Raw genomic sequence first — 24,767 nt, 5'->3', positions numbered from 1 at the left:
GTCCCAGCTACTCGGGAGGCTGAGGCAGGAGAATGGCATGAACCCGGGAGGCGGAGCTTGCAGTGAGCCGAGATCGCACCACTGTACTCCAGCCTGGGTGACAGAGCGAGCCTCCATCTCAAAAAAAAAAAAAAAAAAGAAGAATGTATCACTGTCTTAACTCCACTCTAACAACCTGGAAAATACACATTCACCTTTGCAGAGTCACCTCAAATTTCACCTTCTACAGGTTCCCTGTCTCCCACTTGCAAAGGTGGAGATTCCTCCCCTAGGTCTACACCTTATTCATAATCCTTTTAAAGCTCTTACTTTGCAATAATGGCCTTGAACCCCAAAGAAAGAACCACCAGAACTGAGAGTACCCTGTATTGAAGAATGAAATCCAAAGGCTTCAGACAACTAAGCCCCAGTCTACTACCCAATTCAGAGTCATGTTCCACAAAGTTAAAATTACTTCAACCCCGACTTTGAAATATGTGAAATACCAGGGTAATTTCACTCAGTGAAGGAACATTTTCAATTTTAGCTATTTAAGGGATATTTGACTAAATGTAGTTACCACTAAAAGGTCAGATATTAAAACATTCTGTAAGTATGACACTTACAGAATGCTACTCTAAAAGAGAGAAGCATCCTTAATTCTGACCATGTTTTCTTAGCCACTTTGGTGCATAGAAGCCATCAAAATTATTGAGCTATCTATAAATACTTAACCCACAAACTTGAGATTATTTTTTAATGCAGACAACTGGAAATATGACTTGCCTTGGCATCATTTATCAGAAGTTAGAATGATTTCCGTTTAAGTAATTCTCAATTCCTTTGACACATCTCTTATCACTCAAAATATGGAGTTCAAATATAGAAAACAAGTTCTTTAAACACACAAGAATCTGAGACCTGTCAATCAGTCTTAAACAAGTATTACAGGCACTGGCACATTTGAGCCAACAACGAATCACTTTGATCATATCAAAAAGATACATGCCCTGCTTGCCAATTAATGATGCCACATCTAGAACAGCATACTACAGATGGTATTTGCTTCAGGACAATAAGTGAGTACCATTAGACCAAGAGTAGAGCAGGGTTCTTTGTTCAAGGATACATAGCTTAAGTTTATAGATCTGCTCCAAAGATTCTTTCAATCAACAGTCACCCAACATCACATTGGCCACATTATGAATAAGACCAAAAGAGTTAGGCTGTTTAGGTGAATAATGAATGTATGGCATCTGTATTAACTGTCAAAGAGATGGTCGTGGCCATACAATTTCCTATAATGTACACACAATAATCCTGATACGGGAGAGGAAGGTATAAAAAAACCTTCATTATCTGGAAAATAGTCTAAATACGTGAAACTCTGCAGATTTGGAACTATGGATTAGTTCAGTCAACTTCCATCAATTTCTTATTTCTATCAGTTCACCAGCTTTTATGTTGAGCACTGATGATGCAGAGATAAATTACACAAATTGTCCTCAGGAAATTAGCATTCTATGGGGAAAATGACATTGAGGCATATAATTGTGACAAAAGTACGTTCAAGAAGTGGAGGAAAAAAAAGCAAAGTGGAGGTAACACAAGGAGATGGTTAAGCCACATAAAGGATAAAAAAAAAGTGGGCCAGGTGTGGTGGCTCACACCTGTAATCCCAGCACTTTGGGAGGCCGAGGTGGGTGGATCATGAGGTCAAGAGATCGAGACCATCCTAGCCAACATGGTGAAACCCTGTCTCTACTAAAAATATGAAAACTAGCTGGGCGCAGTGGCACATGCCTGTAGTCCCAGCTACTCAGGGAGGCTGAAACAGGAGAATCTCTTGAACCTGGGAGGCAAAGGTTGCAGTGAGCTGAGATCGCGCCACTGCACTCCAGCCTGCTGACAGAGTGAGACTCCGTCTCAAAAAAAAAAAAAAAAAGGTGTCTGTGAATACTAAAAATGCAATTTAAGCAGCTTCAAGGAACAATGAATCTTCACAACGAAACTGTCAAAGAGAGAGGAGAGAAGGAAGATGATCATTACTTTTGCTGAAACATGAAAAAAGAGATGGGTGATCCTCCAAACACTCATACATCAATCCAAAGGAAAGAGAAAAGAGGAGCTGAGTTATATTAGAAATAAATTCTTCTAAGCCAAAGAAAGCAACAAAAGGTCAGGAATACAGTCCAAAAGATGGTTGAGTCCCAAAGTCCAGGGAGAAAAATGAAACCATCACCACTCACAGATGAGGAACCAGTCACAAAAACATATTTTGAAACTCAGGTCAGAGAAGTACCCTAATAAGAATGTCTCGCTACATAAGGGAGGTCTTGAATGTACAAGGAGATAAGGGTGGAAGAATAGTGGGCATGGAATACATAACCAGAACAGCTCAAGCCCAATTTACCATACTTCCTTCCCAGATACCTTTTGCATCTGGAATGATCTTTTAAAGTCTCTTTAGCTTCTAAACTTTGGTGACTTTATACATTACCCATAGCAACTAGAAAAGGTATGAGTATGTATTAAAAACTTAAATACTGCTGAACATAAGGGTTACTTTCCAAAAGTAAGATTTAAGACTCTGATCTTACATTAGTCAGCTTGAAATGCCATAACAAAATATCATAGAGTGGCTTAAACAACAGAAATTCTCCTAGTTTTGGAGACTGGAGGTCCTCAATCTGCCAGTATGGTCACATTCTGGTGAGGGTTCTCTTCCTGGTTTGCAGATAGCCTTCTCTCTGTGTCCTTACATGGCTGGCAGGAAGGGGGAGGAAGGGAAGGTCTCTCTTGTCTCTTCTTATGTGGGCACTAATCTCATCCTGAGGACTCCACCCTCATGACCTCATCTAAATTGTTTTTAACTTGTTTTTGTTTTTAAGAGACAGGGTCTTGCTCTGTCAACCAGGCTAGAGAGTGCAGTGGTGCAATCATAACTCACTGCAGCCTAGAACTCCTGGGCTCAAGTGATCCTCCTGCCTTAGCCTCCTGAGTTTACACCATGCCTGGCCCTCATCTAAATTTAATTACTCCCCAAGTCCCTAATTCTAAATACCATCACATTGGGGGTTAGGACCTCAACATATGAATTGGGAGGTGGGGAACAATTCAGTCTACAGTAGCTCTCAGTATAAAATTTCTAATTATACATCCAATGGGCAAGTGAAGGTGGAATAATACACAGGAGAACAGAGAACCGGCTCCCAGAGGCCCTCCTGAAAGGTAGTAACAGAAAATCACCAGTTCCATGCTTATGTTTCAAAACAATATTATCAGCCAATATATACTTACTAGATACCAAATGGCACCAGAGAAAAGAGAAAGGGTGAAGAAGAGGAGAGAAGTATACCAGGAGACATGGCAACTGTCCTCCAAGACTTTAAATAGGAATGTGAGGCTGGTACTGACATTATGAGGGGCCACACTACAAGTGAAATAGTAATAATATATATAGGAGTTTAGAGGAAGGAAACACCTCAGGGCTACAATCCAGGGGAAGTACTTTGCAGAAAGAATGGAGATTCACAGAAGTGGATTCTAGAGAGAAAATAAGTCATCAAAAGCTTAGAAACAAGCATGCCCATGGCAATATTTAGAAGGTAGTGAGCAGATAAAAATTACTAGAGAGGGAAGAAATTAAAACTAAGATTAGAAAGGTGGGTTTCACCAAATGACCAGGGTCTGGAATGCTTAGCTAGATAGTTAGGACTTGATGTGGGAAGTAACAACTGTGAAATGTTCTCAGAGACACAATGGTTAGATGGACAGAGGTCTGGGTTTTTATCAGCACATGAACATGAAAGGTATCAGCAACTAAGGAATACAGTCTGTTAGTTTAATCTCAAATCAAAAACAGGAATAGAAATACCAATAGAAGGCCATGCGCGGTGGCTCACGCTTGTAATCCCAGCACTTCGGGAGGCCAAGGCGGGCGGATCACGAGGTCAGGAGATCGAGACCACGGTGAAACCCTGTCTCCACTAAATATACAAAAAATTAGCCAGGCGTGGTGGCAGGCACCTGTAGTCCCAACTACTCGGAGAGGCTGAGGCAGGAGAATGGTGTGAACCCGGGAGGCGGAGCTTGCAGCGAGCCGAGATCGCGCCACTGCACTCCAGCCTGGGTGACAGAGTGAGACTCTGTCTCAAAAAAAAAAAAAAAAAAGAAATACCAACAGATTCTGCTACCTGACAAGGAGAAACATCAACCCACCTCTGCCTCAAGAGTTTAATTTCAAAAATTTCATATTTATCTTTACACAAAATGGCCACTAAGCTCTTGTTTTGTTTTAATCTCCTTTTTTTGTAATCATCCATTTTATAAATATTTATATAATGTCTCTTACCATAGTGCATTACAGCAAAACCTCATCATTTTCTATTTCTAGCAAAGAAAGAAAAACACATAAAGGTGAACAGTAGAAATTTATGTTTGATCAGCAAGTTCTTTGCTCTCTCACTAGCACACTTAAAGGAATAAATATTTAAAACACATGGCATAATTCTCTTAAATATTTAACAGAGGCATGGCATAATAATTGGATCATTGCTTCAACGTAAGTACCCTTAATTAACAAGTTTTAAATTAAAATGCTTAAATAAATTGGAGGCTATTAAAGAAAAAGTAACTACAGTCATGCACTACATAACAACATTTTGGTCAACAAGAGACCACATATACCCACTGTTGACTAAAAAGCCAAATTGTAAAATACTCTAAGAGATTTATTCTAAGCCAAATGTAACGACCATGACCCATGACACAGCCTCAAGGGGTCCTCAGAATATGTGCCCGAGGTGGTTGGGTTACAGCTTGATTTTATGTTTTAGGGAGACATAAGACATCAATCAATACATGTGAGGTATATATTGGTTTGGTCCAGAAAGGTGGGACAACTCAAAGAGGAGATGAGAGAAAAGAGGGATGGTTTACAGGTCATAGGTATATTCAAAGATGTTCTGATTGGCAACTGGTTGAAAGAGTTAAGTTATCAGCAGAAAGAATCAGCAGAAATGAGTATCTGGGTTAAGATAAGGAGCTGTGAAGACCAAGGTTCTTACTATGTAGAAGAAGTCTCATAGATGGCACCCTTAGAGGTAATACATGGCAAATGTTTCCTATTCAGACCTTTAAGCTACTCTCTTCAGGATCAGAAAAAGACCTAGAAAGGGAAGGGGATTCTCTACAGAATGTAAATTTTCCCCAAAAGAGACAGCTTTGCGCAGCTATTTCAAAATATGTCAAATAAACACATATTAGGGTAAAATACTTTGACTTCTTTCAGGGCCTGCTATCTGTCATGTGATGCTATATTAGAGTCAGGTTGGAATTTGGTATCTTATTTCCTTTCATACTACAAAGAGTCTGTTTTGTCAGTCTTAAGATCTCTGTCTTAATGCTGGTCAGTTGTGCCTGAATTCCAAAAAGAAGAGAATATAATGAGGCATGTCTGACTCCCCCTTCCCATCACAACCTGAACTAGTTTTTCACAAATCCTGAGAGGAGGAGTCCATTCAGTAGACTGAGGAGCTTAGAATTTTATTTTTGGTTTATACCATAGACTACAGTGGTCCCATAAGACTGTAATGCTTTACAAGCTATCTTTTCCTAAACATTTAAATAAAAAAAGATTATAATGGAGCTGGAAAATTCCTATCACTCTGTGTCATTGAAGCCTAGTAACATCACAGCACATGTTACTCACATGTCTGTGATGATGCTAGTGTAAACAAACCTAGTCAGCTGCCACTCATATAAAGTCTAGCACACACAATTATGTACTACATAATAGTACATAATACTTGATAATGACAATAAATGACTATGTTGCTGGTTTATGTATTTACTATACTATATTTCTTATCGGTATTTAGAATATATTCCTCCTACTTAAAAGAAGTTACCCGTAAAACAGCCTCAGGCAGGTCCTTCTGGAGGTATCAAGAAGAAGGCATTGTTATCACAGGAGATGACAGCTCCATGTGCGTAACTGCCCCTGAAGGCCTTCCAGCAGGACAAAATGTGGAGGTGGAAGACAGTGATATTGATGATCCTGACCCTGGGTAGGCCTAGGCTAATGTGAGTGTTTGAGTCTTCATTTTTAACAAAAAGTTTTAAAAGTAAAAAAGAAAAAAAAAACTAAACAGAAAAGAGCTTGTAGAATAAATACATAAAGAAATATTTTGTACATCTGTACAATGTGCTTGCTTTAAGCTGTGCTATTATAAAGTCAAAAGTTTTAAAATTAAAAAGTTTATAAAGTAAAAAAGTTACAGTAAGCTAAGGCTAATATATTAGTGGAGAAAGAAAATGTTTAATTAAATTGAGTTTAGCCTAAGTGTACAGGGTTTATAATGTCTACAGTAGTGTACACTACTGTCTTAAGCCTTCACATTCACTCACTACTCATTCATTGACCCACCCAGAACAACTTCCAGTCCTTAAGTTCCATTCATGGTAAGTCCCCTGTACAGATGTATCATTTGTCATCTTTTATACCATATTTTTATGGTATCGTTTCTATATTTAGGTATGTTTAAATGCACAAATACTTGCCATTGTATTCCAGTTGCCTATGGTATTCAGGACAATAATATGCTGTACGGGTTTGTAGTCTAGAAGCAACAGGCTATACCATGCAGCCTAAGTGTACAGTAGGCTGTACCACCTAGGTCTGTGTAAGTAGAGGCTATGATGTCTGCACAATGACAAAATTGCCTAACGCCACATTTCTCAGAATGCATCCCACTGTTAAGCGACGCATGATTATACTACGATTAATGCGGTTATATGGGCATAAATATCGTGGGAATTTAAAAGGAATCTAAGATTCTGTAAGAATTCTGAAGTCGCGTTATTTTACTCTGTGAGTTAAGTAAAATTGCTTTAGCAATTAAGTTTTGAGTTAACATAAAGCTATATCTAGAAATAATCTCAAAAACCCATTTATGGCTAAAGTATTTGAATTAACATATGCTGAATATTCTTTCAAATATTCTGAAATCTGAGTATTAATATACATAATAAAGTATCACTCTAGCAGTTGTCATTCTGCATCAACAAAGGATGGCTGTATAAAACAGAATCCTGTCAACCTTCTTACGTAACTGTAGAATATACAGCCATGAGAATAACCTCAGTGTCATGATTCATTTACAAAATGATCTCTGAAGAGGATGTCAAACTAGGAAATTAGGTATTATTCAATATTGAGTAGCAGAAAGGGGTTGCTTCAACAAAGAAGGAAAATTTGAGTACTGCTCAAGCTCAACCAAAGACATGTACACATGTATAGGTGTTTGTGCAAGTATGTGTGTGTTACTGAGGTACAACTTATATAGAATAAAGTACAAAGATCTCAAATGATAGCTTAGTGATTTTTTACATATGTAGATCATGAGAAAACCACCAAGACAGTATTTTCAGCACTCCAGAAGACTCTTCTGTGCTCCTTCCCAGGTCAAACCATTATTTGAACTCTATTGCTATAGTTTAGTTTTGCTTTTTCTTGACCACCATATAGAAGTTATCATACAACATGAACACATTTGGGTCTGGTTTCTTTGGCTGAACATTAAGTCTATGAAATTAATCTATCAATAGCTTGTTCTTTTTAATTTGCTAAGAATGCACCACAATTAACCATTCTACTATTGACGGACATTTGAGTTGTTTCTAGTTAGAGGCTATTACGAATTAAGCTATTATTAACAATCTGTGTGTGTGTGCGTGTGTGTGTGTGTGTGTGTGTGTGTGTGTGTGTGTGTGGACATACGCATTGCAAGCATTTTTGTTGAATGTGTACTTAGGAGTGCAAACCGCCAGGTCATTAGGCAGACATACGCTTGGCTTCAGCAGATTCTGCCAATGATCACGAAAAAGCCATGGCCTAAGGAGAACTTTCAAAAACAGACTATCAACTTCTTGAGTAAGGTAAACAAACACACAAAAATAGCACCAAACTATCTTTCTCCCTTGCCAAAAAAAGGTGCAAAGCTATAGACAGCTTAATTTTCAAAGATGTCATACAGTCAGGACTGAAAAAAGAACTGAAGAAAGATTTAGACAAATTTATGGATGATACCATAAATTACCTGAAAGAGGATGGATGTAGGATATACTCGACACAAAACAGACATGAGAGAAGATATAACTGAAGGCTTATACTGAATAGATACAAGGACTGACTTTTGGCAATGGAACCAATGGTATATGTCCATGAACCTTAGCAAGCAAACACTGCAATTTCTATTCAATATCAAAAAGACAGAAGCAGAGTGTCAGGGACTCATTTAATGGGAGTAGGAAATTTAAGAAACCATACAGCCAATCTTTTTTAAAGGTGAGGGGGCATGCACAACGCCACAGAAATGAGCCCTGGCCCAGTAAACATTTTAATGGATGGCAACTGAAATATCAAATGCTTTGGTCATTAAGATGCATGTCCAGTGTCCAGGGGGTAGAAGAGGGAGGGTCAAAAGTATATTCCTCTTGCCTCAAAGGGATTTGCCCGATGCATCAGTATGATTACAGCACATAATTCCCTGTCTGTGTTGCTTTAAAGATTGTCCTCATTCCAGGGTTCCACTTCTTTTCAGCAAAACAAGGCATCCCTTTTCCTTTCCCATACGACGTGTCAGCTTTAGAAACTGTAATCTCCTTTCTAAACTATGTCGATAGATGGATCTTTTGACAAGTGCTGATGCTTTCTTCAAAAAAGTAGTATTTGTCCCCTGAAATGATCACCTTTATCATACCAAGTGGTTGTGTCATATTTACACAACCATGGAAGTTCTCGACACCTTTAAGGTACACCTTACACACCAAAACCAAGCTTCAAATTCAATAGTCCCTTCATCCTCAATGATTCCAAATCACAATTAAAAAAGAAAGCCTGGTTCTTTGCTTTCAATCAATATAATCCCCTAAGAGTCCAAGCATCAAAATAGTCACATAAAATATTTTAGCTTTGTATATTTAGAAGAGATAAACTGATCCAGCAAGGTGATCAATCAATTTTCAATACCTTTGGCATCTCAATAAGAAGACAGGGCATGTACTTACAACTGACATTAGTCACTAAATGAGGGGGTTCATACTTTAAGGATTCCACAACCTTCCAGAGTATGTAAATTTGCACTATTATCCACTAACAAAGCAGCATTTTTTCTTTAACAACAATTCACCAAGACATTCTACATTGTCACAATTTTAAAAGAATACAGGAGTATACTAAACGCCCGAAATTAAAGCCAAATAGATGACTATAATTAAGTAAAGAAGTTGCAATTAAATAGATGTATAGACTTTTACACGGAGTTTGCATATAAAAGATACCCAGTCAAAATATATAATGCATGTATCTAGACCCCTTTCTTTATAAGTTCACCTTTAAGTTTTTAGAATATATTATAAAGTTCAAATTTATACTCTTAGCACTCTAATTGAATTAATAAAGATCCTCTTTATGCTATTAAACTGGTAAACCAATATTCTAAAACACAAATACTTAACATGAAGTTTAACTCATACATTATTTTATACAGAATACTTACTACATCAAACTTCTGAGTGATGTTCCCCTGGACATCAAGTAAATAAACCTTGCCATAATGTGTGCCCAATGCCAAAAACTGTAAGAACAAAGAGGCCAGTTAATTATTAACAATACTATTAATAACACAAGTAGTAATAAAACCATTTTTAAAGACAAGACGCTTAATGCATAAATCATCTGCAACGTCTCAGAAGATATGCATTCCTTGGAGAAGGCTTGTTTCCAGCTTCAGGGAAATAACAGAACAGGGCCTATTTTATTGTGATAGTGCAAGCCAGCTGTCAGAATGACTCATGAGGACCCTCATCTACTGACAACTAATGGTGTGTATGCAGTCTATACACAATGCCTGATGGACTGAGGCAGTAAATTAAAAATGCAGCGGTGAAAACACGACTAACCTAAAGCTGAACTCAAAGTGAGAAGAGAATGATTCAGAAACTCCCCCTAATTTATGGCAAATGTGTAAATCAGTGCTACCGCTTAAGCTGCACACATATACAAACAACAAATTATTTTTTCGAATGGAAAATCCATGCCATATTGAGAGACTGAAAATCCAGGTGTACTTATACCATCAGTTAGCTTTAGGATGCTTCTATAAAAGTTAATGTATAATGTTGAGTGTTAATGTTTATATTATGCAAAATAAAAACCCTTTTGTGTCATAAAATAACTGTTGAACTACACACTCATTTTATGTCGTAACTCCTACTGTTTCTTTAATTCTCTGAACTAACCTTAAATAAACCTTTAGGACTACCCGAAATACGACATGAGAGTTTTCTTCCTTTTTATTTACTTCAGCATTACTCAAATAGTCCAAAATTCTCTGTATTTCACTGCATGTGAGCATGCTTCATTGCAACCCATAATGAAATGCTCAAATTTACAGGCACTACTAAGTGTTTCAGTCAAGCAGCACAATCTTTAAAAAATAACCTTACAGAAAGTCAAGATTTAAAAGGATTTATCAAAATGGAATTGCTTAAAATGAAATTTCAGTTCAGGCACTTAAAATATGAAGCTACATTAAAGAGGAGTCACAAAAAGGGAAAGAAGGAGTTCATTAGAAATTCATCCCCTGCAATGCCTTTCACTCCTGCAAGGTTGCCTTTTTTCAGAAAGAAAAAAGTCCCCAGGGTAAAAAAAAATCAATACTGGTTAATAAAACATCAGGTGTGCAGACATAACTAGGTATGACGATTCCGCTGCACAGGCCTGCCTGAATGCACCAGGTGCCATGACGATTAGTCATCCAGGGCAGACAGCAAGCCTGGTGAAAACACAATGCTTGGGCGCTGGAAGGGAAAGGGGGAATAGGTAATTCTGGGGGGAAATTAGTCTGAATAGTTAAACCAAGCAGGAATGTTTCCTCCAAAGCAAAAGAATGTTCTAATCAGAAATAGAAGACTGAAATGATTGTAATTTTACCTCTACAGTGACACTGACAATATTTAAATAGAAAAACACCACATACGATAAGAATTGAAAACAAACAATACTCCATTCTGAGGCTATCTGTGGTAAAAAAAAAAATGGGTCTTAAAAGCTCACTGCACCCCAAGTATTTCACGATATTGATTCGCCTCATAAATACTGTATTTAGTTTGTTAGGAAACTAAGGGAGAAGGGAGCTTGGATCTTTAAAACGCTTTAATGCTGCCATTCTCTGACACCTCTGTAAAGGCCACTTTTGAACTTCTAATTACATTTTATTTTATGGAAGTTAGAAGTTTTATGTAATTTACCCAAGTTTTAGTTCCTTCTGTTCTTTTTTCTAAATTTCTAATTTCATTCATTTAATCTTTAAAATAGAAAGAAAACATAAAATAATTATTTTGACTTTACAGTCTCATCCTAAAATTAAAACTATGTTAGAACATTTTGGAAAAAAAAGATTCAGTGATTTTTATGACAAGCTATCTTGTGTTTAGGAAAACATTTCATTATCAGATTAGATAAATTAGTGCTATCCACTTTTAGAAATACATACTCTTCAAAAAAAAGTTTACTAAGCCAATTATAGTTATTTAACTACCAATATTATGGATGAGTCATATTTTCATCATTTGCTAATACTTTCCACTACTTAAAATATATCAAAAAATGCAAAATGGCCACAAATGTGACAACATAAATACAAATTCTCAAATTTTACCCACCTTCCAGCCATTAAAAGCCTTAAACTTTTGTAATTATTGAGTTTTGTTTCTTTTTTTTAACCTGAATGTACTTAAAATTCAGGATGGGCAAAGAATAAATATAATTTCATTAGACCTTTCATGTTTAATTACAGAAACTTGACCCATTTTCTATACTACCAGATTGGGCATCATCCACTAAGCACAACTGCTTTTACCTTAAACTTCATGTAAGTAACTTAAGTAACTGATATATGTACATCCATAAAGATTGGACTTCATGTAAGGAAACAAGTAGAAAAGGTGATAAGCAGTCCTTTGGACAAAGCAAAGGAAACAAAAGTAGTCCATTTTAAATCTGGTCAACTGTCTAATATCATCTACCTTCACATAGTGTTTTATAGTATTCAAAGCATTACAGCAGGGAGTGCCTTCAATTACACATGAGGAAATAAGTACAGCAAGTTGATGAGACTCCCCTGGAAACAGTCGATGAGTAGCAGAATTAGGGTCAGAATTAAAAGCTAAAACACTCAACTGGATCAGAATCCTCTTAAATAGAAACATGGACTTCAGATAAAGAGTGCATGTTCTAAAAGTTAGCATTGATTACACTTCCCAAATATCAGGCTCTTTGGCAAAGTTAGTTTACATACAATGTTAACAAAGTTTGACCTCTAGGCAGGCAAACTTTGTTCTCCATTTCATTCATTCACTGGTTCATTCAACAAACACACCAAAAAACACTCTGTAATACGCTTAGACAATGACCAAGTGTGACTTAAAGGGGTTATGGTATAATGAGGGAAACAGACATAAAAATGGATTAATTACAATTAAATTTAAAGAGAATGCTTAAAATGGAAGTATCTCTAAGACCCTATGGAACATAGTAGATGACAGCTGTGCTGAACTTTAAAAAAGAAATTAGAAAACAGACACTAAGGCAGACAGGGTAGGCTTGTAGTAAAAACCATTTTAGGCAGAGTGGATACAACTTGCTCAAAGGCACAGAGACACATAAAATGCAGGATAAAGTCAAGAAATTATGGATGACACATCTAATTCATGCCCAGGGGAAGAGATAGGTGATAAGGTTGGAAAGGTCAGCTAATAAGAGGCATTCAAATATTTATGGAGAGATGAAAGGCAGGAAAGTAGAGGAAATCAGGGTGGGAAGGCCCAAATAATTAAGTCATCAAGAAGCCAATAAAGAATTCTAAGAAGGAAGATTACATGATCAGGTTGAGGTTTCTGGAAAATTACTTTAGTAGAATGTTATGAACAGACTAGAGTGAACGCAAATCTGAAGGAAAATAGACGAGTTCACAGTATGTGCATTAGTTCCTAGGAAAAATAAAGAATACCTGAACAAAGAGAAGAGCTCCGCATGTGTGTGGATCAAGCAGAATGGGGTGTTCTGAATAGGAACAGCCAAGTGTTGTGGCCGGAGCACCACACTTACAGCAGAAAGTGGTAAGACAGAAGCCAATAATAGGCAGGGAGCAAGATCTCAGAGAGCCTTAGATACAACATTAACGAGCTCAGGTCTTATTTCATAGTTGATGAAAAATCATACAAGAGTTTTAATATCTGTATTTTCAGCAGATTATTCTGGCAACAAGGTGGCAGATGGGTTTAAAGTAGAAAAATTAGAGGCACAAGAGGTTCTTTTATTTACTCCGTGGAGGCAACAGAAGATAAGAGCCTAAGCCAGAGCAAGAATAGTAAGAAAATCACCAGGACTTAGGAAATGGCTGGGTGAAAGGAGAGAAGGATTCATCCGTGGCTTAGGTGACAAAGGAGGCGGTGATGCCACCAAATGGGATAAAGAACAAAGATAGATCCAAGTTTAGAGGGAAATGCAAATGAATTCATTACGGACATGCTGAGGTTCAGGTAAAAAGACAACAGCAGATAAAGATGTTTAAGAAGCAATTAAGTAAATATGCATGCTATTCCAGTGAAGGTCAGTGTGCAGGTGGTCACAGAAATCCTGAGACTTAAAACCAAGATAAAGTACAAATTAAGAAGAAATGTGGATAATGGACCAAATCCTAGGAAAGCCAACATGTAAAGGAAAAATGGAGGCAAAGAAAGGAAAGTGAAAGAAACAGAAAGGAATGTCACAAATGATCAACAGGAAAAGAATGGTGTCACGATAAAGTTTTGAGAAGAAAGGTGAGATCCAGAATTTAGAATCAGCAAAATGTCCATCAGCTGATGAATGGACAGACAAAACATGGCATACCTATACAATGGAATACTGTTCAGCAAAAAAAAGGAATGAAGTACTGATACATGCCACATCATGAATGAAACTCAAAATCATTACATTAAGTGAAAGAAACCAAACACAAGAGATCAAATAATGTTGACTGCATTTACATGAAATACACAAAAACAGGCAAATCTATATAGATACAAGGTAGATTTCTGGTTACTTGGAGGTAGCATTAGGTATGTTCCAATATATAGTACGCATCTCTGGGAAACAAGGGAGGAAATGTGATGAAGTGAAGAACAAAAGATTAATGAATAGGAGAAAGAAAATCTCCTGTGGGTGGCCGGGTGTGGTGGCTCACGCCTGTAATCTCAGCACTTTGGGAGGCTGAGGCGGGTGGGTCATCTGAGGTCAGAAGTTCGAGATCAGCCTGGCCAATAGGTGAAACCCTGTCTCTACTAAAAATATAAAAATTTGCCAGGTGTGGTGGCAGGTGCCTGTAATCCCAGCTACTTAGGAGGCTGAGGCAGGAGAATTGCTTGAACCTGGGAGGCGGAGGTTGCAGTGAACCGAGATTGCACCATTGCACTCCAGCCTGGGCAATAAGAGTGAGACTCCATCTCAAAAAAAAAAAAATTAATAAAAGAAAGAAAGAAAATCTCCTGTGGGTAAGAATGGGTGTGAAAAAGAGGTCAGGAATTGAGGCTGTTCATACCTGACAATTTCAATCTTCTTACATAGAAATGACATCATCCTCTAAGAAAGAAGGGACAGTGGTTCAGAAGAGGGACTAAGGACTTAAGAAACTGACAAAGGACAAATAATTCAGAACAATTTTTAGTGACAAATTTACCTAGGTGTGTGAGTCTGTACCAGCACATGGCTGCACTTGTCACGAAAGCACTAATTCAGGGTTGAGAGTATGGCTGAGGGGCACAACAGAAAGACAGGGATGTAAGAGAACTGAAGATGCTGGTAAGATAGGAGTTAGGATAATCAATCATTTCATAGACACAGAAAAATAAAAGAAAAAGATGGAATGGATTAGAGATCAGGACTCCATAAAGTCATACAGCTTGTGGGAAAATGAGCACAAAAGCTTGAAGAATAACAGGGGTCAACAGAGAGTATCACAGAGGCTAAGCTCCTCAAGTTCCAGTGCTGACACCATCCAAAGTGTGGCCTTATCAGTGGGGAGATGAAACAGGCAAGAGGTAAGGGTCACTGGAATGAAATTTGGTTGAAGAACTAAAAGGCCAGTCTTCAATGAGTGAAGAAAAGGGACCAGAAGTTGGAGAATGGCAGCAATGAAATGGGGTCGATGGCATTGCAACCAAATGGCTGGCACCTCAAAGGAGAAGGCTGCTGGTAAAACATGAGAAAGAAGGCATACATTCTAATAAAGTGTTGGCGGTACAGGACTCTATTTACAATGAAACAAAATTTGAAGTAAAAAGGAACTGGGTCGGAAGCAAGCAGGAGGATGAGGCCACACTGCTAGTAACAAAGGATAAAGCCAGGAGATGGATCAGACAAGAGCAGTTTGCTTTTTGTGGAAGGATTAAAACTTACAAGGTCATAGGGAAGAAGAGAGCAATGGGTGAAGCTCCCTGCCCCCCAATATTCTGAATATGACACAAACTGTTTTGGTCCAAGAATAGGCTAACGGTGCTATCTAGTACTTACCCTGGACGCAGAAAGTTGGTGGGAGCTTTGTTACAGCAAGGACCCAGATGTGGAATAAATTCATTCATTCATATAAGTAATAATTTGGGGCATTTCTACTATTCATAACACCTATAATGTAATCCCTTATACTTTCCAATAATAACTGAATAAAATAATAACTTAATAAAAGAATAACGAATAAAAGCACTGAGCTTCACATTATTTCTAATCTTAACAGGTTCCTAATTGAATCCTTATAATTTGAGGAATTAAGTGAGCAACAGAGTTTCCAAAACCCATTTCATATAAATCTTTGACTTTGATCACTGTCTACATTCTACTTAATACAGTCTTGGAGTGTGTTGTATGTGTGTGAATGGGCGTGTATACATATATAAAATATTTGGGGTTTTTTGTTGGCAAGGAGGAAGAGAGTAGTGGCAAGGAGACAGAATCAGTGTAAAAAGCCACCACCAAAAGCATCAGGACTCCAAAGCACAGGCAAATTTACAATAGAAACAATTTACAGAAGAATCCTCTGAAAGTGCTACCTTACCTTGTCATGGACTGTCATGCAGCTAGCTGCATCCTTCTGAAGTATTTCAGTTACCCCATTGGAAAGCCTTTCATACTTCAGCTTGGGTTCCTCTTCACTCTCTTCTTCCTGCACAAATGACAAAGAAAAATGACACCCATCATAGATTTATTTGTTTTGAAAACCTCAAAACACATTTCTTAAAAGAGAACCAGAGATAGTTCCTTCAATGATGTTAATAATTCCAACTATAGCTAAAGGTTAAAATCTTCGTATTTCATCTTGTCTAGGTATATCAATTGCTATAACTTCACTGGTATAATAAATTCAAAAGTTGAAAACGAGTAAACAGACTTGGTGTTATATTGTCACTAACTTTACATGTTCAACCTTACTATCTGGTATGGCTTCATAAACTATTCTTAATCCTCATAGTTATGGAATAAAGTTAGTAATCAATATTTACTATAATGGCCTTGAATTAATAAATAGAGTTGTAAAAATTATTATAATAATGATTCAGAGTAAGATTTTATTTTACTCCAATAAGTAGTAAGAAACAAAAAGTTTATATACAGAAAACTGTGATGGCATAAAGCTAGCCAAATCAGAAGTTCATAAAAATAATCTACTCATTGACATTAGCTAGAGGGTGAAGACTATGCAATTATTGTGGTTTGTAGAGTCAAAAAACCATACAAACCACCATAATTGCATAGTCTTCACCCTCCAGCTAATATTAGAGTAGCTTGAGGACATCAGTGCTCCCACCACAAATAACTAGAAAGTCTTGATGGAATATACAACAATATCTATCCAAGGCATCAAAGGGCTGCTGAGGCAACCTCAACTAGAAGGATCAAGATTTCAGGGCAGCAGAGAACTGAGCTGGCATTCTACAGCCACTTTCTTCCTGGAGGCATTTACTAATTCTGGGTGTAGGACAAGAGGCTGAGAACCCAAGCTCTGCCTGGGAAGACAGCCACTGCCGGGGGTAAGGAAAGCAGCACACCTTCTGGCACTTGCAGGTACGGAGTGACAAAACTGGTGAGAGACCTGAGGGGCCAAGATATCAGTGGAAGAGGGGCAGAGACATGAGCTTGTTACACAGCTACTTTTCCCTGTAAGACAACTGTCAAGTTCTAAAGCTGCACAGGATGAAGCTAAAAAGCTGAACAGAAAGAAAAATGCAAACCAGCTGCCTTGATGTGTTAAGAAGATAAGAATAAGAGTTCAAGAGGCATCGGGAAATTGGATCCTGGTGAATATCACAGTCTTAGTTGGAACTCCTGGTCCCCAAAGGACACAAAAACTTAACTCCCTTAGAGCTCTGACTCAGCTCAATCTTTGATTGGAGTAAGGTATATAACCCCCAACATAACTGTCTAGTGAAGAAAAGGGTGACTCCTCTTCGGAGAAAGAAAACTGCTGGGGCCTCTGCAATTTTTCATGTACAGTACTAAGGATTCAATAAAATATTACCAGGTATGCCATAAGACAGGAACAAATGACCAAAAATCAAGATGAAAAAAGACCATAAAAATAAACAAACGGGTGACCTAGACATTGAAGTTAGCAGGGCTTTAAAATAACTATGACTACATGTTCAAAAAAAAAAAAAACACACAAAAAGAAAGCTGATGAAAAGATAGAAATTTTCAATGGAATTCTAATCTGTAAAAAAAAAAAAAGAATCAAATGAAATTTTTTACACTGAAAATGTTAACTGAATTAAGAAAGCAATAGATGGTTTAATATAAGATTAGCAAAACAGAAGACAAAATAAGTGAAATGAGTAAAAAAATATCCAAAGGGAACCCCAGAGAAGAATAAATGGAAGGAAAATATATAAAGGAATCTATGAGGCATGTAGAACACAGTGAAAAGCTCTAACATACTTTTCATTACACTCCCAGAAGGATAAGGAAAAATGGAAAGGAACAAGAGCAACATTTAAAGAGATAACAACAGAATTTTCCAAAACTGATAAGACATCAACCTACAAACTCAAGAAGCTGGGCGCCTGTAGTCCCAGCTACTCGGAGAGGCTGAGGCAGGAGAATGGCGTGAACCCGGGAGGCGGAGCTTGCAGTGAGCCGAGATTGCACCACTGCACTCCAGCCTGGGCAACAGAGCGAGACTCCGTCTCAAAAAAAAAAAAAAAAAGAAGCTCTGCAATAAGCAGGATAAATATAAAGTCACACCTAAGGTGCATCATAGTAAAAAGAAAATTAGGCAAAAGAAAAACGACTTGTAGAGTAATAAGTGCTCTGCCTATGGAAGATTATAAGACTGATGAGACACACTAGGCAGAGACTGCAAACTCAAATTCCTACAGAAGTCTTCACCTGTGGGGCAAGGGATTGGATCTTCACATGGAAAGGGGTTAATCTGTGGATTAATGGAAATGATGGACTATATCAAGCATCATGCTAGAGACTTAATATTAGATATCTCATTTCATCCTGACTTAAAAGAAAAAACAAATAAACCCTACTGAGAGTTAAGTATAATTAACCTGTTTTACAGATTTTCAGCAAAAACTGGTGACCAGAGATTTTAAGTAATTTCCTCAAGACATACAATGGGTTGAGGAGAAGCTAAAGTTCAAATTCAGCTGTGAGTGCTCTAAAGTCAATACCTTCTATAACACACTCCAAAATCTCCTAAGAAAATGACTCCACTAATCACAACAGAAGCCTATTCTAAACCTAGAAATAATTATAAACTATGTGATCATTAGAAAATGTTTTAAAATATGTTTATTTAGCAGGTGCATTAGCTAACTATTGCTGTGTAACAAATTATGCCAACACTTGCTGATTTACTTACTTTATTATTATTTTCTATAACGACAGAGACTCATTACGTTGCCCAGGCTGGACTCAAACTCATAGGTTCAAGAAATCTTCTCGCCTCAGCCTTCCAAGTAGCCAAGACTACAAGCATGTGCCACACTCTTGGCCACCAAAATGTACTGATTTAAAACAACAATAAATATGTATTCGTTTACAGTTTCTAAGGGTAGGCAATTCAGAAGTGGCTTAGCTGAGTGGTTCACTGAGGATTTCTCATGGGGTTGCAGACAAGATGTCAGCTAGGGTTGTAACTATCAGAAGGCCTGACTGGGGTTAGAGGATCTGCTTCCAAGATGGCTCAATCAAATGGCTGGCAAGTTGGTCCTCACTGTTGGCAGAAATTGCCAACACTCTTGGATCACTCATTCTGGAGGAAGCCACTTGCCATGTTCTGATCAAGCAGCCCTGTGGAGGGGTCCATGAAGCAAGAGTGATCCAAGAGGAAACAAAGCGGAAGCCCCATCCATGTTTCATATGGCCTCAGATGGAACACTGTCATTTCTACAATATCCTTTCAGTCATACGGGTCAGCCATGATTCAGTGTGGGAGGGGCAGACACAGAGCATGAATAATAGGAGGTGAGGATCACTGGAGGCCATCATGCAAGCTAGCTACAAGAACAGTAATAACAGTTTAAGAGCCATAAGCTCAGTTAAAATCAGTATTTCGTGTCTACTGATGAGCTGTCTTAAATTTAATTCCCTTGTTATACATACGCTATTAGCTGTTTATTTCAGATGCAAGTATTAAAAACAAAGATGATATACCTGTTATTAACTTTCCAAGAATAACTTTAAGAACTAATAGCAACAAAAGGGAAGTATATGCACAGTTATCCATAGGGCCTATACACATCTATGAAAAGGTAGTGATAATCTACCCAACCCAAGGAGCTGTTACACCTCAAAACTGACCTGTTTTTAATATAAAATAGCTAATTAGCTAAGTCTAAAAAATTTGAAAAAAGAAAACTGCAAAAAACAACAGACACTTCTACTTATGTATCTACAAGCAAGAAAGAGAAATCATTACAAAGTTAATATTAAATGTAGCACAGATGATGTGTGCATTCTGAAGTAAACATGTTAAATACAAATTGAATCCTGAGTGTTAGTCTTTATAATAAGATGCCACATGTTGCTCAAGTCTGGACATCAAATGTGCATCCAATGTGAAAAGTTAATTCTAGCCTCTTGACTATTTTGCATAAAAGCACTCATCCACGGACCATTAGATAAAGTTACTGTAAATAAGGTTTTCCTGTCTTACTTATAAGTGAAAACTAAAAATTTCTCACACATAAATATACAAAAATAAATACTTTCACAACACAGCTCAGTGAAGCATCCTTACTGGGTTTCAAAAACCATGAATAAAATGAAAACTCCAATATTAGGCATTTGATGTACCATTTCACGCTTTTCTGACAGGTATCTTTTATGTTAAGTTAAAAGCAGGGTAAAGGTGAATTTTTTAAGTTTTTTTTTTCCTCCTTGCTATAAACAAAGAAAATAGAAAGTGATTCAAAAATACGATTCATGGAGGTTATTCTGCTGCTGCAGACTCTATATCACACTTTAAATAAAAAACATTTAAAAATCTAGTAGATTATAGAGTTTCTCTTTAACTAAAAAAATAATAATAATAGAAAATAGGTTTTCATGCAGTTTGGACTTCCATGGTAAACAACCCAGTGTTAATAAAAAGCAAATCAATAATTTTTGTTAAATTTTAATAATCCTACAAACCTACAAATAAAACCATCAACAGTCTGAGTTGACAGTTAACTGCGTTTCTATGACAACCTAGTGGAATAGTACAAGTCCTGACTTGCAGCTAAGCGAAGATATGAACAGAGTGACATTTACCCATACAAGAAAAATTTGCGGCTTTCTTTTAAAAACAATCAATTCCTCAACTCACATAGATTTTTACTAAGTGTAGAGCACTTTTAATTAAAGACAAGTCCTTTATACCATCCTACAGAATTCTAAACACTATCTGAAAATAAATGTCACATCATGGTCAATCTTACTGAGTTTTGGACTTAGGAGGAGGAAATTACTTTTAAGGATAACAAATTAAAGCAATTAAAGACTTCTCCCTGAAAAACTGTTTAGTAATGTTGTTACAGTGTTACCATGGGGTAAATTTTCATGGAGGAAGTCCTGTTTACCTAACTTGGTCTTGTATACCAACAAGAATATTTTACATTTCTTTTCACCCAATAATTTAAAATTTGTGTATAAGAAATAGATTTTTTCAGTGTTTACAACCAAAAATAATTGTGTAGAATGGATTCTACATTTTTCATCTTGTTTAAATGTTATATCTTTCACATATTAGTACATTTTATATGGCATGTATATAGTCTGTATACATTTTATATGGCATATATATAGTCTGGAACAGTGGTTACATACCAAATGAAGACTTGAATTTTACTTTTTAAAAATGTGTGTCACATGAATTCTAGGGGTTAAGAGAAAGATCATTACATTTCCTACTGTTACTACTTATACAGAACTTAAAACGTCATCTCTGCATACCATTTCTTTATTAAAATCCATTCTGTTTTGTTTTTACAAAATAAAATGATACTCAATATACTGATTGGGGAAAGGTGAGATATCTTATAACGCCCAAATTAGGCTGGTAGAAACCACCACCAGTGGAGCACTCCTCAACTATTCACATCTCACTCTGTGGAGATGACCTTCATCCTCTCCAGCTTCACCTGAGAAAGACCTCAGCTGAACCTCCAGGAATTTTAATAAGATGAATGGTTTAGTTGGTTTCATGTCATCAACTACATCTGACTAGGGGCAAATCCTTTTAATAAATATCCAATGTTTTAAAGCTAGATACAATAGGGAAACACTAATATCCTCAAAAGAAATTCACACACAAACACACACACAAAAAACCTTTCATGCAGTTTGAACTTTCACAGTAAAGAACCAACTATTAATAAAAAGAAAATCGATAACCAACCCTGGGGATGAAGCTATAAAATACAGGTTTTCTTCCTCTAGAACATTCTTTCTAGAACTCTAATTACCTATGGGGAATTGAAATATCCAAAATTAGTAGTGGACCTTACAAGCTTAACATATAAAAACAGCTATCAAAATCCTGTATCAGAACATTTGAATTTTAGGAAATCTGCATTTTAAAAAATTCTCTCTTTATAAATAATTCAATTTGTTGAAGCCCTATGACTAAAATATGTCTTTGCTATTACTATTTATTAGAGGAGAGAACAGAAAGATAAAACACAGTTGGTACCAAATACAAATAAATTTTTAAGAGCATAATTAAAATTAATACAAGTCAATCAAAACACATCTTGAGTCTCAAAAACATGTAACAATATTTTAAGGAATAGTTCTAGTCACTACCACAGGATATTAACATATTAACAACATGCACAAATGGCAACATACACAGGAGCTACATATTACTGGATATTCACATTTATTTGAAACTATAACATTATCACTAAAAGTACATGCATAATATAGGACATCTCCAAATTTGTCATATTTGTATTAAAGTTTTCCATAACGTGTAGAAAAGATCCAAGATAAGAAAAAAGGATGCCTAAAAAAGAACCTGAAGGTAAAGTTCAAAATTAATCAAAGAGTAAAGTCTTCAATTAGCTTTGCATTGCCCACCCCACCTCATCCCAAGAAAGAATGCTACTTCCTTAAAAAGACAACTGTAACTATTAATACTGTACTCTATAGTTCTATTAAAGAAAGATCATTTTATTTACACACAAAGATGACTATGTGGTAGGAAAGATGGCTTTATAGATCCTTCTAAAGTGTCAAAACGTATCAAGAAAACTACATAAACAAGCTGAAAGAGTAACTTCTGGTTTCCATTAATAACACAAGGTATTATAGCTGCCTCAATGACCAAACTTTTTAAGAAAGTGACATGAAGATAATGGAATTCATCTACAATAAAACAACTGTGGTCAAAACTACTCCCAGCGTGCCTTTCCATCAGACTGCTGAGAGATAGGCAATTACATTCTTATATGAATGCAAATAATGTTGTTAAATTTTCAACTTAGAAGCAATATTGCTATTAAGGAAAAAGTATATTAATTTTTAAAGTAGCTGAAATTAGGAGCTGATAAATGTAATCTGGATGGCATGGGTCTACTTTTTCAAACAGAAAATTCAGCATGAGTTTACTACACCCACATGTTATTATTTAAAGCATAAAATACATACGGTTAAATAAGTAGTTCTCGGCCAGAGGTGACTTTCGTCCCCCAGGGACATTTATTTGGTAATGTGTAGAGTCATTTTCATTGTCACAGTTGGGTGGGGGAAAGGTGCTACTGACATCTAGCAGGTAGAGGCCAGGGATTATGCTAAACAATTTACAATGCACAAGACACTCTCCCAGAACAAAAAATTATCCAGCCCAAAGTGCCAGTAGCCCCAAGGTTGAAAAATTATGGATTAAATAAATTTCACAAGATAAAATAGTACATGTACATTAAAATCTGTTTTCAAAGACAATTTAATAACAGAAATGTTCTCACAATGTCTTCCTAAGTGAAAGAATCGGTCATAAAACCTGCTTTGTATGATCCAAATTTTATTTAAGAAATGTATATGCATATATAGGGGGAAGATGAGAAGAATAAACACCAATATAGTAATTTCCCTAAGGTTGGTTTCTTCCTCTGTAGAATGGGGATGATAATAGAAATCACATCACCAGGTTGCTGTAACTATTAAAGATAGCAAATGAAAAAAATCACAGTTGTGAGCTACTGCCAATATTTTCTAAATTTTCTAAAACAAACATATTTATTATAAAAATGGTTCAACATCCTCTTCAACACTTTGTATCCACTGAGCTAAGATTTTGATCTCTCAAAGCTGCTTTCCTTTACCGTAACACACTGACCAGAAAACTGAGAAAAAGTTGAGCCCCTAATAATTGAGGAGCTCTACTTAAGATTCACAAGATATGCAGTCTTCATAAACCCTGGTCTCTCCTGTGCCCTGTAGTATTAGAATTTCATGTTCAATTCAAGGAGGAAAAAATAAGGTGAAGGTTCCTATGCCCTAAGCCACATACCATAAACAGGATCAACTCCCATCATTTAGTTTATATTGGGAAAGCGATAAGAATATATAGAAGTGGGGAAAAAATGAGAAAAGCAAATAAGCTTTTCATTTCCTTCTAGCCATATGGAATAACCTCACCAATCTTCAAGCTATGCCATTCAGGTGGACAATTTCCGCCACTAAAGCCAACATAACCCTCTTTTCCTTTCTTGCCAATATCCCTTGGTTCTCACAAGATCCTCAGAAGCAGAGTTTATGCCTTTTCATTGTTCTGAACTTCACCTAACAGAACTGTGGGTACCTAATAAAGACCAGTGAAAACAAACGTATGTAGTAACAGCAGACCAGGTTTGGTAAGCAGCTTTTCTAAGACATTCTCATTTAGATTTCCACACAGGAAAATCCAAATCATAGAATATTAACCAAAGGAACCTCAGAGATCATCTAAACTATGCGTTACTTCGCAGACACAGAGAGAGAGGGGTAAAAGGGGGAGCAGGGAGGTAGAGACACCAAACAGAAGGAAAGGGCTGGCAATTTTGAAATACTGTAAACTAGAATTATAGATAAATTTATAGAAGTGGAACTATATCATCTTCTAGCAGTAGAAGCAAATAGAGGTCCTGCAAACTCAGTTGTCAGAAAAACTTACACTTATTTCTAATAAATCTATGTTGTTATACGAAAAAGGAAA

At 36.7% G+C, this 24,767-nt stretch overlaps 1 protein-coding gene across 5 annotated transcripts in view; it reads right to left on the bottom strand.

The window, feature by feature from the left end:
- The window catches only part of VPS41 (VPS41 subunit of HOPS complex), a 213,798-nt gene that overhangs the window by 130,447 nt on the left and 58,584 nt on the right, over positions 1 to 24,767 (bottom strand). For all 5 annotated transcript variants that reach the window (XM_055293371.2, XM_063609643.1, XM_055293370.2 and 2 more), the window contains 2 exons: positions 16,137 to 16,244; positions 9,543 to 9,620 (listed from right to left, as the gene is read on the bottom strand). In XM_055293371.2, the coding sequence (XP_055149346.1) occupies positions 9,543 to 9,620; positions 16,137 to 16,244 (186 nt within the window). The remainder of the gene's footprint in view (positions 1 to 9,542; positions 9,621 to 16,136; positions 16,245 to 24,767) is intronic.

This window comes from Symphalangus syndactylus, chromosome 9 (genome assembly GCF_028878055.3).
Source record: "Symphalangus syndactylus isolate Jambi chromosome 9, NHGRI_mSymSyn1-v2.1_pri, whole genome shotgun sequence".
Classification (NCBI taxonomy): domain Eukaryota; kingdom Metazoa; phylum Chordata; class Mammalia; order Primates; family Hylobatidae; genus Symphalangus; species Symphalangus syndactylus.
This window is presented reverse-complemented; position numbering and strand designations above follow the sequence as displayed.